The sequence below is a fragment of the Nannospalax galili genome, unplaced genomic scaffold (assembly GCF_000622305.1).
Source record: "Nannospalax galili isolate Female #2095 unplaced genomic scaffold, S.galili_v1.0 scaffold1830, whole genome shotgun sequence".
Taxonomy (NCBI): domain Eukaryota; kingdom Metazoa; phylum Chordata; class Mammalia; order Rodentia; family Spalacidae; genus Nannospalax; species Nannospalax galili.
The window spans coordinates 1186256-1199137 of record NW_008328092.1 but is presented as its reverse complement, the minus strand read 5'-3'; the positions used below and the strand labels follow the sequence as shown (position 1 = coordinate 1199137).

Sequence of the window (12882 nt, the reverse complement as noted above, 5' to 3'; positions counted from 1 at the left end):
TATATATATCCATTTATGAAATTGTCAAAATATGTTAAAAATATTTAACACACACCCAGAAAGGAAAAAAACATTCTTAGCAGAAGCAATTTGAACAATATTTAATTTGAAGATTAAGATTTCTTTGGAGGGACTGTAGAGATGGCTCTGTGGTTAAGAGCACTAGCCACTTTTGCAGAGGACCCAGGTTCAGTTCCCAGAACCCACATAGCAGTTGTCATCTGTAATTCCAGTTCTGGGGGATCTGACACCCTCTTCTCACCTCTTGGAACACTGCACATATAGGTACACTTACATACTTACATACTCAGACACATAAAATAAAAACAAATAAATAAAAACAATTTTAAGATTTTAATACAATTAATGATGTTTCAAAGACATTCATTTCTCAGTTAATAATCCATTGTTACAATCATCCATCAAGTTTTTGAGAAATATAACCTACCATCAGATGAAACATGAGGACAGCTACTCATTTTTAGCAGTCGCAGAGTATCACCATTGTTGGCCACAAGAATCTTCAATGAAGGATCATCCACTGGCGTGTCCTCAATTTTAATTGATGATAATGACTTTGAGTTGACAAACACAACTGTAAGTGCTGACACAAAATGAGACTTCCAAGGCAATAAGAAAAAAATTATGAAAATATTTAAAAATCAGTTTCAATCATAGTTCATTAAATGATTTATGTTATATGCTAAAAATACACTAAAGCAATGAATACACTACATTTTTCATAGTATCACTAGCTAGTAGAAGCCATTTTTATGAATTTTTAAGTTAGCATACAAAGTATGGGTTTCATTGTGCACTGTACGTCATTTTACTGTTATTCTTCATCTCCCTTCTGTCTGCCGTCCCATATCCTTCCTCCTCTTCTCGTGCTGATCCTTCTTCCTCACAAGTACTACCCTGCTCTGTTGTCATGGGTATTCCGGTATTCTCCTCGCCCCCTTAAACGTCTTTTCCTCTCCTCTCATGGTCCCCTTTCTGCTCCTTTCTACTTTCATGATCTACACACCTACACACGCACACACCTACACACCTACAAACACACACACACACACACATACAACCTGTATTCTAGATATGAGAGGAAAACATGCACTCTGTTTTTCTGAGTCTGGCCTAGTCTAATTAAGATAATGATCTCCAATGATCTCTACTTCCACTCATTGTCCTGTAAATTTCATGATTTCATTTTTCTTCAAGGCTGAAAAAAATTCCACTGTGTATCGTGTTTTATCCATTCATCTGTGGATGGATATCTAGGCTGGTTCTATTTCTTAGCTACAGTCAATCAATACACACTGATATGCCTGTATCTCTGTGTATGAGGACTTAGACTCTATTTCAGGTAACGTAGAAACAGCTGGATCATGTATAGTAGTTGTGTTTTTAGTTCTTTGAGGAACCTACATACTGATTTCGATAGTTACTGCATGAGTTTACATTCCCCTAGAAGTGCAGAAAATTCCTCCTTGTCCTCACCCTCACCCTCTTGTTATTGTCTTTATGACAGTCATTCTGACTGGGATGAAATGGAATCCCAATGTAGTTCTTATTTGAATTTCCCTTATGGCTAAGGATGTTGAACACTTTTAAAATATTTATTAGCCATTTACATTCCTTCTTTTTATAACTGTCTGCTCAATTCATCTGTCCATTTTTTGACTGGATAATTTTGTTTTGTGGCGTTCAGTTTTTTTTAATAGACTCTACATATTGATCCTGTCTGATAATGCGATGAATTGGAAAAGTTTTTCTACTATTGTGTGGGCTCTATCTTCGCTTTGATTGTTGTTTCCTTTGCCATTCAGAAACTTTTTAATTTCATGTAATTTGAGATTTGAATTCTTGGGATTATCTTCTGTACCACAGAAGTCCTTTTCAGAAAGTCCTTGCCTATGCCTACATCTTGAAATGGTTTCCCTTTGTTTTTCCTCTAGCAGTTTCAAAGTTTCAGATCTTATACTAAGGATTTTGATTCCTTTTGAGTTGATTTTTGTAGATGGATGAAAGGTGAATTTAGCTTCATTCTTCTACAGTGGATATCCAGTTTTCCCAACGTCATTTGTTGAAGGGGCTGTCTTTTCCCCAATGTATGCTATTGACTCTTGAAGGAAGTTAGGTGGCTGCAGCTACTTGAACTTACTTTTAGGTCCTGCATCCTCTTCCATTGATTTACATGTCTGGTTCTGTGACAGCACCACGTAGCTTTTGTTACTATGACACTACAGTATGGCTTGAGGTCAGGTTTTATGATACGTATAGCATTGCTCTTTCTGCTTAGGATAGCTCTGGGAATTCAGGGTATTTTGTGCTCCTTTATGAATTTTAGGTTTGTTCTCTATTTCTGTGAAGTATGTCATTGTAGTTTTGAAAGAGACTGTGCTGAATCTGTAATCACTTTGGCTAACATAATCATTTTTTTACAGCATTAATTCTGCCAATCCATGAAGACAGGAGGTCTTTCCATCTTCTAGTACCTTCAATTTCTTTCTTTAGTGTCTTAAAGTTTTCATTACAGAGTCTTTCATGTCCTTGCTCCTTGGTTAGGTTTATTCCTAAGATTTTTGTTTGGTTGGTTTGGGTTTTATGTTTGTTTGGTGGGGAGCTATTATAAATGGGATTTTTTTTCTTGATTTCTTTCTTAGCAATTTCATTCTTACATATAAAAGGCTACTGATATTTCTATGCTGATTTTTGTATATTACAATTTTGCTGAAGAACATAAAGAGTTTTCTGGGACCTTTAGGATCATGTAAGCACAAGATCATGTCTACAAGATGAATTCTTTGAATTCCTCTTTTCCTATTATATCCCTTTTATTTCTTTCTCTTGTTTTATTGCTCTAGCTAAGACTTCAAGCACAATCTTGAATAAGAACAGTTAGAGAAGGTATCCTTGTCTTATTTTAGGGGAAACATTTTCTGTTTTTCCCCATTTAACATAATACATGCTAAAAATCTGCCATATACAGTAATTATTATGTTGAAATATATTTCTTGTATTCCAAATTTTCCTTGGAGATTTGATCATAAAACAATAATGAACTTTGTCAAAGTCCTTTTCTGTATCTATTGAGATAATCATGTGATTTGTGTTCTTAGATCTATTTATATATTGTACTATACTTATTGATATGTGTATGTTGAAACAACCTTGTATCCCTGAGATGAAACTAACTTGGTTATGGTATACGAGCCTCTTAATGTATAGAAGTTAGCTCTGTAACAAAGCATAGCTTTATGCTAGTACAAGTGATAAAGGGAATAAGAAGGGAGACATTTCAAGTATCTCATAAAAGATGCTTTGCTATTTTCAGCCTTAAGAGTTTGATGTTCATTTTTTTGGATGTGTGAGACAGGATCTCCCTGAGATCCCAGCTGGCCTGGAGCTATGTAGACTAGGTTGGCCTAGATCTCACAGAGATCTACCTGCTTCTGCCTCCTGAGTACTGGGATTAAGGGAGTGTGTCATCATGCCTGGCTTTGACATTCAATTTTAAAAGTGTATAATGTTATTTATTTCCTAGAACAGAGATTAGCAAATCATGGACTACCAGCCAAGCCCAACCCATAGTCTGTTTCTGTATGTTTCATGAGTTAAAAATAAAAAAATTTTTGGTCGTTTTGAGACAGGGTCTTCCTATAGCCCCAGCTGTCCTTTACATTTTTAAAGGGTTATAAAACGACAAAGTGTAATATTGTATGGCATGAAAATTACATGCAACTCAGATTTCAATGCCCACCACCAAAGCTTGCATGGCACACAGCCGTGTCCTTTCCTTTATGCACTGCCTGTGTTGGCCTCTCTACTACAACAGTGGAGTTGAGTATTTGAGGCAGAATCATATAACCCTTAAAGCCTAGAATATTTATTCTTCAGGCTCTTCCAACCTCTTTCTAGGAGAAGATGATTTTTTTGTCTGTTTCATTCACTTCCATATTTTCAGACCTAAAATAGTATCTGACACATAGCAGTCAATAAACATTTGTTAAAGGAATGAATAGATGTCACAATCATCAATTATTTTCTTTTTCAAGCAAATCTAAACAAGGTAAATCCCAAATCTTTACATGCTTTGAAGACTTACAAAATAAAGCTTATTAATAATTTGGTCTCAAACTAGGTACAAGTTTTCAGATTTACTATATTTTCTGGAAAGGACAGAAAGTCTAGAAACCAAATCCAGGCAAGATCCTTTTTCTTTTTACAAAATCAATTTTGACGACTTTGAAGCGGGGGCATCGTCTGAAACAGAGCAGGCTAATTCCTGGTACCTGCTCTGTAACTGCATTAACGAATCCAAATTTTAGCCCTGGAGGCGGATGGACAACATTAGCCTTAGCTTTTAGATCTAAGAAGTGTTTCAGGCTAATCTGATCCTGCAGTTCATAAACAAGGAAGTACCTATGTAGTAGTGGTAAGTTTTCATCTGATTACTTATATTACTCTAAATCCCCAAATGACCCAATTTTTTCAGCATATCTTTTTGAAAGATAACAGGATATCAGAAAGCCTTGCTAAGAGAATCATGACCCAGTTTGTAGGAGAGAAGATGCTATTATCCTTCTGTCCTCCACTGTAGGGGGTTTCTAAGAGCCACATTCATCAACTGTCATGAAGTGCCTTTGACAAACCAAATAACTATTTTAATCTGGGTTTATGGTGGTAATCAAAATGGACAGAATCTTTTCCTTTAATAAATTAGTTTTGGTGTGAGAAGACAATAAACAGGCAAAATTAGTAAGTAAGATGGCTTTTTTAAGTACAAACAAATGATGTAAGAAGATAAAATATTGCAGGTATGATGGCTAGTGCTGTCAACTTGACAGAATCTAGAATCACCTGGGAGATGCACCTCTTTACTCATGAGAGAGTATGTATATGTGTGTGTATATGTATGTACACATGCCATGGCTCATGTGTGGAGGTGAAAGGACAACTTGCAGGAACTGGCTCTCTCCTGTCAACATATGGGCTCTGGGAATTGAATTCTAGTCAGACTTGATAGCAAGCAACTTTACCCACTGAGCCATCTTGCTGGCCCAGGATTACCTTCATTATGCTGAGGTGAGAAGACCCACCCACTGTCAGTGGCCCCTTTCCTTGGCTGGGATTCTGGACTCTTTAACTGGAGAAAGGGAACTGACCAGCAGTATGATTCCTGACTGTGGATGTGCTATAACCAGCTGCTTCAAACTCCTGCCATCTTGACTTCCCCAACTTGAACTTCCCCACCCTAGAACTGTGAGCCAGAAAAAAAGCCCTTCCCCCTTACTTTTATCTTGTCAGAGTACTTTATCACAGCAATATGAAAAGAAACTAAGATAGGGCAGGACAGCCAAGAATAACTGTGGTTTGAAGTGTCTCTGAGGAGCTGATAATACTCAGGTGAGACCTGAGTGTAGAGAAAACAGTTCTGTGACAGATGCTGCCTGGTGTCTCCCAGCAACTATTCATCATTTCCTCTTTGGTAGTCCAGTCCAGCTATGCACACTACCATCAAGCTGAAAGATTTTCTGGCCTCCCTAAAACCTCAGGTCCCAGCTATGTAAATGGAAGTGTTACAGGTACTTATAAGAAAACTCTAAAATGGAAGAGTATCATTCTTCCCCATTCCTTCTATCCAGCTGCCCAGAAGAGGGCAGGATCAAGGAAAGCTGTCAGAAAATGAAAATGACTAAAACACACTGAGGAGAGGGGAGTGGCTGGGGAGAGCGCAGGTCCGAAACTGTACCACCTATGAACTCCCTCACCTGTGGATTTCTTTAAGAGAAATAAACTTCTTCAAGCTTTTTAAGACACTGATGTTTTGGAGTATTTGCTATAGGAATTGAAACATGATTCTAACTAGCATAGGTTTATCTAGTTAAACATTATACTATCCTACCTCCAAATAAGAAGCTGGAGAATCACAGAAAAACACCCACTACTACCTCTACCTGTTCTACATTCAAAGGAACTACATAAACTGGCACTTGAAAATAGTAAGCTTAACGTGTAAGTTTATATTAATGAAAAAGTTCCTAAAATTATAAAAATAGCTCTAAAAATAACATGCACAAAATACTTCAACAAAAATACCACAGGAGTTAGTCAGGAGAAAATTACTGCAAATAATATAATGAGTACAAGTGGGATATGGCCTGTTTTTACAAAAAAAAATGTGTAGCTCAATTCAGCAATATTTAAGAATTTCAGGGTTGGGGAGATAGTGCAGTCAGTAAAGTGCTGGCCTTCACAGCATGAGGACCTGGGTTTGATCTCTAAATCCCATGTAAAAACTGGTGGGCATTGTGGCCTGCGTTTGTAGTCAGGAGCTGAGGGGGTAGGGCCAGGGAGATCATGGGGCTCACCGACCTCTCAGTCTAGCCTGACTGGTGAGCTCTAAGCCAATGAAGAGACCCTGTCTTACAGGAGGTGTTTCTGAGGATGACATCTGAGGTTTTCCTCTGACCTCCACATGCATACGCATATATATGCACCTGCACATTCACCAACGCCCACATAAACATTAAAGAGTTTTACCATATGTCACACACACAAAAAAACCAATATCCTTACCTTTGGCATGTTCATAAAACTTGGTTTTGCTGTTGAAATCAGTCCCAAGGTCTGGATAGAACAATTTACCAGCTGAGAAAGTATGTCACAGGCAGCCTCTGCCGACTCAGCGCTACTATCAACCTATGAAGACAATTGTTTGTGTCTCATTTTGAGACAGGGTCTCCCAATAGCCCCAGCTGGCCTAGAACTCATTTTGTGTAGACCAGGCTGGCCTCGAGCTCACAGAGATCTGCCTGCTTCTGCCTCCCAAGTGCTGGGGTTAAAGGCATGTGCCACCATGCCTAGCCTGGAAATATAATTACTTAATGGAATTCAAATACAAAGTTTGTTAATCCCTTTAATTAATATAAATGGTTTTTCTTTATGTTAATTGTCTGAGATTATAAAGGGAGAAACAGAGATATGATGAAGTCATTTTTCAGCATTTTATATTTTCAAATCTTTACAATTACTTGGATTTTAGTAACATCCAAATGAAGAAAACTGAAGTTTAAGTTATTCAACTAAAGTTCAAGCTCTATATATAAATCTATGCCATAACTAGAAAAAAATCAGAAAACAATCTGGGATTAAAAATTCTGCAATATTTATCAGTATCTCAAGGATCTAAATATACAAAAAATTTCTTAACGAAACATGGGTTTTTTTTCTACTCAAGATCCCTTTTCTTACCTTAAAACTGACATACTGAAGATGTGCAGCATGTTTCTTAATGATCTGCTGAATGAGATCAGGATGAGTGGATTTAAAATATGAGGTTGCTGAGTGGTTCAGCTCAAACTCAAACTTCCTCCAGAGGTCAGGTATATGAAACACTTCATTCCATCTCCTACACACAGAAGATGCTCGGGCTCGATCTATTAAAGGAAGATACTGAAAAATGTGTAGTATCACATGGTGAGGCAAACTCCCCCAGTCTAGAAGAACATTGCACATGTGAGTCTGGTTGAGAGAAGAGCAGAACCCACGTTTGGGCTGTTTCACTACTGGTGAAGATTGGACAATTTTATTCACAGCAGAGAAATTATTCCTCTTCATTCTGTAAACATTAGAAAACGTTGTTTGATCTTTTTTGTATTACTGTCAAATACCTGTACTTTATTTGTTCAGAATATTAGAAAATGGGAAATATTCAATGAATACAATTTTACTAGTAATCTTCCACTTTCATGCATTAGTAAGTGCTGCTTTGTGCTGAGGATAGAGTACGTGCAAACCCATTCTCAAAACTGTGATCGGATGGCTACACTAATGATAGATGATATGACTGAAGTAGAGATGCAAGGAAAGAAACAGACTGAGACGTGTGTGGGAAAGACGCTGGGGTGGCCTGCAGGAGCAAACGTCAAGGAAGGGGCATATGCCCCAATTTTTGTTTTCCTGTGGTCAAGTACTATATCTTGAGGAGGAGGCATCACAGTGCATTTTACTAAACTCCTGGGAGATAGTACCGCTTAATTAAAAGCATTGGTCTGGGTAAGTCACAGCCATGCTACTTACTAATCATGGGACATGGTCAGACTGAATCACTCTAAACCCGTTTTCTTGTTTGTAAGGTGTGATCACAGTAGTATGCATAAATTTGCTGTGTGAATTAGAGTACATTCTGTGCTGTCTGTGTTGCCATATTAAACTGGCCAATGTTACTTTTCTGAACTATAAGTCAAATTGCAATCCTAACAAAAAGGCAAATGATCTACAACAAATTTCAGGTGACAGCTGGGACAGAAGTGTTCTAGGAAACGTGGATCTAGCAGGGACAGAGCTGTTACACAGCAATACATCTTCTTTTCTCCCATCACTAATAACTAGCACAGGAATGAGTATTCCCTCCAAAAAGAAATGATGACTGTCTAGATATTAGCTTGCACAGGATACAATAAAGTTCCAACACTCTGATGTCTAGACATATCCATATATATAATATACACACACATATTCATTTGTATATATTTTATATAAGAATCCAGAGTATTTTAAATATACAATTATTTGAAAGGCATAATAATGATAGGAATGATTCTGAACTTAACACTAATTAATGATTACCCTTCTATATTAGGAATGTATATATGGATTCAGTATCATAATTGAACATACCTTCAAATCTACTGAAATATTTATTTACAACATAAATGTGTCTGTCCTGTGATTCAGTCTGTGTGATGCGAAACATTTCTTAACTACTACATAGAGTTGGATCCCAGAAGCAGGGCTGACCTATAAAATCGCTGAACAAAATAAAAAAGTCATCTTAGGACTTGGAAAACTGTAATGGAAACAAAATCAGTTGTAAAGCTGTATCTCAAGCACCAGAGAAAGCTACTCTCTGCATCTTAGTTTGACTGAACAGTTACATGCATAACTTAGAACCTGTCCAGCAGTACAATGTAGACTCCATGAAACTGCTATCAGCAACTGACAGCCTATGTTACTGATCTGTTCTCCATAGCAAGTTCCCTACAGCAACACAGTGAAGGAGCAGAAGCTGTATTCTAAACTCAGGGGCAGAACACATTCATCAACACTTTCCTATAACATTCACTTAGCAGCCTACGAAACAGTAAAATTTCACTAAATTATTATAAGAAAAGCTATCCCTAATATAAAGCTTTACCAGAAAAGCAGTGAAGAAAAATACTTTATCCCAATGCCAGCTTATATAACTGCCTTATAGTTCCCTACACAGGGTACTGCTATATATTAAACCTGATTTAACATGAGTTGTTAAATTTATAAAGCTTATTAAAGTGCCATAGCAGAATCACCATAAAGAACATTATATTAATACCAATAATTTAGTTAAATTAACACCTCAATTCTCTTTCTCCTTGCATACATTGAGACTGAGCATCAAACTCCCCCTCCCGATCATAAACTTCATATGCAACTTTACAGCTATGCACATCACTATACTTTAGAACATAAGACAAACTGATCTTTAGTACTTGGAAAATTTGACATAAAGATTCTACCTTAAATATTTGAAACCACTTTCTAAATCCCTGATCATTTCTTTCTAAGGTAAAGAAGTTGATCATTTCTTTTCCAAGCCTTTCTTACCTAAAGAAAGTTTCCAAGTTGCAGCTGACTCTGAACCAATGCAACGAAGCACCTGCTGCCATGGGGTCCTCACAGTCAGCCACCTGACTTCAGTTCCAATCTTGGAAAACATCACAAAACATCTTCATTAGGACGTATGAGAAAACAACCAATAATTTTTATGCTTAGGTTATTTATAAGTCATCGTATCCATTAAGGGATACAAAGTTCAGAAACTGATAATTCAAAAACTAACTGTTGTCCATATAAAAAACTAGCCTGATTAGTGGAAACATTAGCAGACTCGCTAGGAATTACACTGGAAAATAAAAATAAATCTTTCGTTGCCAGTTCAAGCCTCAGTAGAATACATTCAACGAAACAGGAAACTTTATTTTAGAATAGGTATGTTCATTTTTAAACACATATCTGAAGACTGAAGTTTGCAAAATATACTTGTGTTGCAAACATCTTCTGAGATGCAAGGTTGCAAGGTTGCACAGAACCGGAACTGGACCATCTCTTAGAGTCCCTAAGGGGGCTGGGCACCCAGACAGGCCGCTTCACTCTCTCTCTCTGACCTCTGCTTCCTGACTCAGAGAGAAGTGAAGATCCCAGCTTCAGGAGAACCTTCTGAAATGGGGCAGAGTCCCCACTTTGGTACTGGGGATACCAAAGAATCTAACAACTAATGCAAATAGTAAAACACCTTGCAACACTTTCCTAGAAGAAAACAATCAGGTCTTACTAATCAATTCCATGTTGGGGGGAAATTTTCCCCAAAAGGCGCACTTGCCAAAGACAAAACCCGCCATACCTTAACTGCTTGTCAGTTCTTTGGGCCCGCTCAGAGGAGGGGCAGTCTCGGTCTCCGACATTTCTCTGAGGCAAACAGAAACTCTTACACTAAGAACTACAGGACTTCGCAGTCTCGTCTACAACTCAGCAGCTGGATATTCAAACCCGCGAAGCCTGGCTTGACAGAAGAGCCCGCCCCTTTCCAGACCCGCCTCCGCCGACCCACCCGAGGCCGGGCCTCAAGCGAGCCGGGGTTCAGCGGGCCGAGCTTCCCCAGAGCGCTCAGGGCCAAAGGGAGGGCGCACCGCTGCTGGGGGCACCGACGCCGAGGGCTCCGGCCGTCCGGCCCGCCCTGTCCCAAGGCTACCCGGCAAACCTTACCTCCGAACACAGTGTGCAGCCTGGGGCGGCCGGAAGCCAGCGATGCGGTCCTGCAGTCTACACCTGGGAACCCGGCGGCAGCGGAGGCAACGCCAGGGACACCCGCCCTGCGCCGCCTCACAGGCCTGGCCACGCCCCCGACACGCCCCGTGTGGCCACGCCCCCGACGACCTGTTCCGCCCCCAGGCTCTGTGCTAATGGCCGGGATGCATCTCTTTCGGCCCACGCCCCGCCCCCTCGGAAGTTCCGCTCCAGATAGCCCCGCCCCCTGAGGCCCCGCCGTGCCCCTAGGCGATCGATGCGCTTTCACCTCCCTCCCTGCAAGGCTTAAAATGGCGAGTGGGATACTTAGGGAGTCTTCAGTTAAATATGACCGCTAGCCAGGTGTCCTCTCCAGAGCCCAGAACTGACAGTTTCAGCTTCCAGGCTTTAGCCCAAGGAGAGCATCCTACTATAGCACACAGATACTTGGAACCTGGGTAAGAAGCGTAGGTGAGAGCAGCTCAAGTCCTGAGCTGCATGTTAGGATCACTACTGCAGAAGTTCACATGTGAGCTGCCAACCTGCCTGTACGCAAACAAGTGCACAATGAGAGATAAGGATTTTAAAGCGCCGAAAAACTTCTTTCCTTTTTCAAAGGACGGAATTAAACCATACCCAAAGTTCCGGAGCCTCTGCTTTTGCTTTCTACATCTACATCAGAACATGGTTCCACACTAGCACAGTCCCTTATATATATATATTTGGTAATGAAGTTTTATTGATGTATAATTTACACGTGCCGTAAGTTTTGAGGATTTTGAAATCATCACAGGAGCCAAGGTAATCCACACATGGTCAATCTGAGTCTCCCTCAGATTTCCCTAGGTCCCTTTGTAGTTCCTCCTTCAGCTCCTCCCCATCTGCTTTCTGACACTGTACATTAGTTTGCACTTCTTAATATGTAAATTGAACTATACACTGTCTACTTTTTCTGACTTTTTGTAGTAAGCACAATTATTTTGAGATTCATCAGTGATTTGCATGTATCATGGTCACTTATTTTTATTGTTTTGTATGCCACAGGTTATTTATACATTCAACCAGTGATAAACATGTTGGTGGTTTGGGGCTTGGTTATTGTAAGTAAAGCTGCTATAAATATAACTGTTTATACCACTGCGTGGACATACATGCTTTCTTTACTCTGAGGTAAATACTATACAAGACTGGAATAGCTGTATGATATGTGTACACTTACATCTTTTTAAAAAGACTGCCAGGAGCTGGAGAGACGGCTCAGCGGTTAAGAGCAATGGCTGCTCTTTTGCAGGAACCAGGATCAGTTCCTAGCATTCATATGGAAGCGAACTGTCCATAACTCCAGTTCCAAGAGATCTGCCACCCTCTTCTGGCCTCCAAGGACATTGCGTGCACGTGGTGCACTTATATACACCCACCCACAACACTCGCATACATAAAAATAGATAAATTAATTTAAAAAGTATCTTCTAAAAAATAAAACAGCCAAAATGCTTTTCAAGAATTGTACAATTTTACATTCCCACCCATGGTCTATTAGAGTTCCTGTTCCTTCACATCCTAACCCACACATAGTAAAGCCAATCTCACAGTTATACACTGCAGTTTTAATATACATTTCCCTGATAAATAATGAAATTGAGCATTTTTCATGTCTTATTTACCATCTGTACATGTTCTTTGGTAAACTATCTATTCAACTACTAATTTTAATTGGCTGTGTTCTCATTATTGCACCTAGAGAATCCTTTACATTATTGTTATTATTTTTTATGTTTATGTGGGGAGGCACACTGGTGCAACAGTACCCCACTTCTGGTATTTTTACCTCTGTGTAAAGGATAGAGAAAAGCTTGGTGGAGTTCGTTCTCACCTTCCATCATCTTACCAGCTCCTAAATTTATATATTCTTACAAGTAATGGAGATGTGTAATTTGTAGCTATTTTTCCCCCAGTGTGTGGAATGTTTGTCATTTTCTTAATAGTGACTTTTGAAGAGAAGTTTTAGTTTTGAAGGTCTAATTTAACAACATTTTTTTTTTTTTTAAGTGTCAACTT

At 39.1% G+C, this 12882-nt stretch overlaps 1 protein-coding gene across 3 annotated transcripts in view; it reads right to left on the bottom strand.

Annotated features, from left to right (window-relative positions):
• The window catches only part of Fbxl21p, a 16780-nt gene extending 5878 nt beyond the window's left edge, over positions 1 to 10902 (bottom strand). Inside the window, exons 1-5 of one of the 3 annotated variants that reach the window (XM_029570564.1) lie at positions 10804 to 10902; positions 9646 to 9745; positions 7255 to 7621; positions 6580 to 6702; positions 449 to 620 (exon numbers count right to left, since the gene is read on the bottom strand). In XM_029570564.1, coding sequence (XP_029426424.1) covers positions 449 to 620; positions 6580 to 6702; positions 7255 to 7621; positions 9646 to 9707 — 724 coding nt within the window. In that variant the 5' untranslated portion in view covers positions 9708 to 9745; positions 10804 to 10902. Of the gene's footprint in view, positions 1 to 448; positions 621 to 6579; positions 6703 to 7254; positions 7622 to 8682; positions 8814 to 9645; positions 9746 to 10441; positions 10550 to 10803 lie in introns of those variants that run through there. The other 2 variants (XM_029570592.1, XM_029570632.1) reach the window with 2 other exon arrangements.
• Positions 10903 to 12882: the final 1980 nt, after the last annotated feature.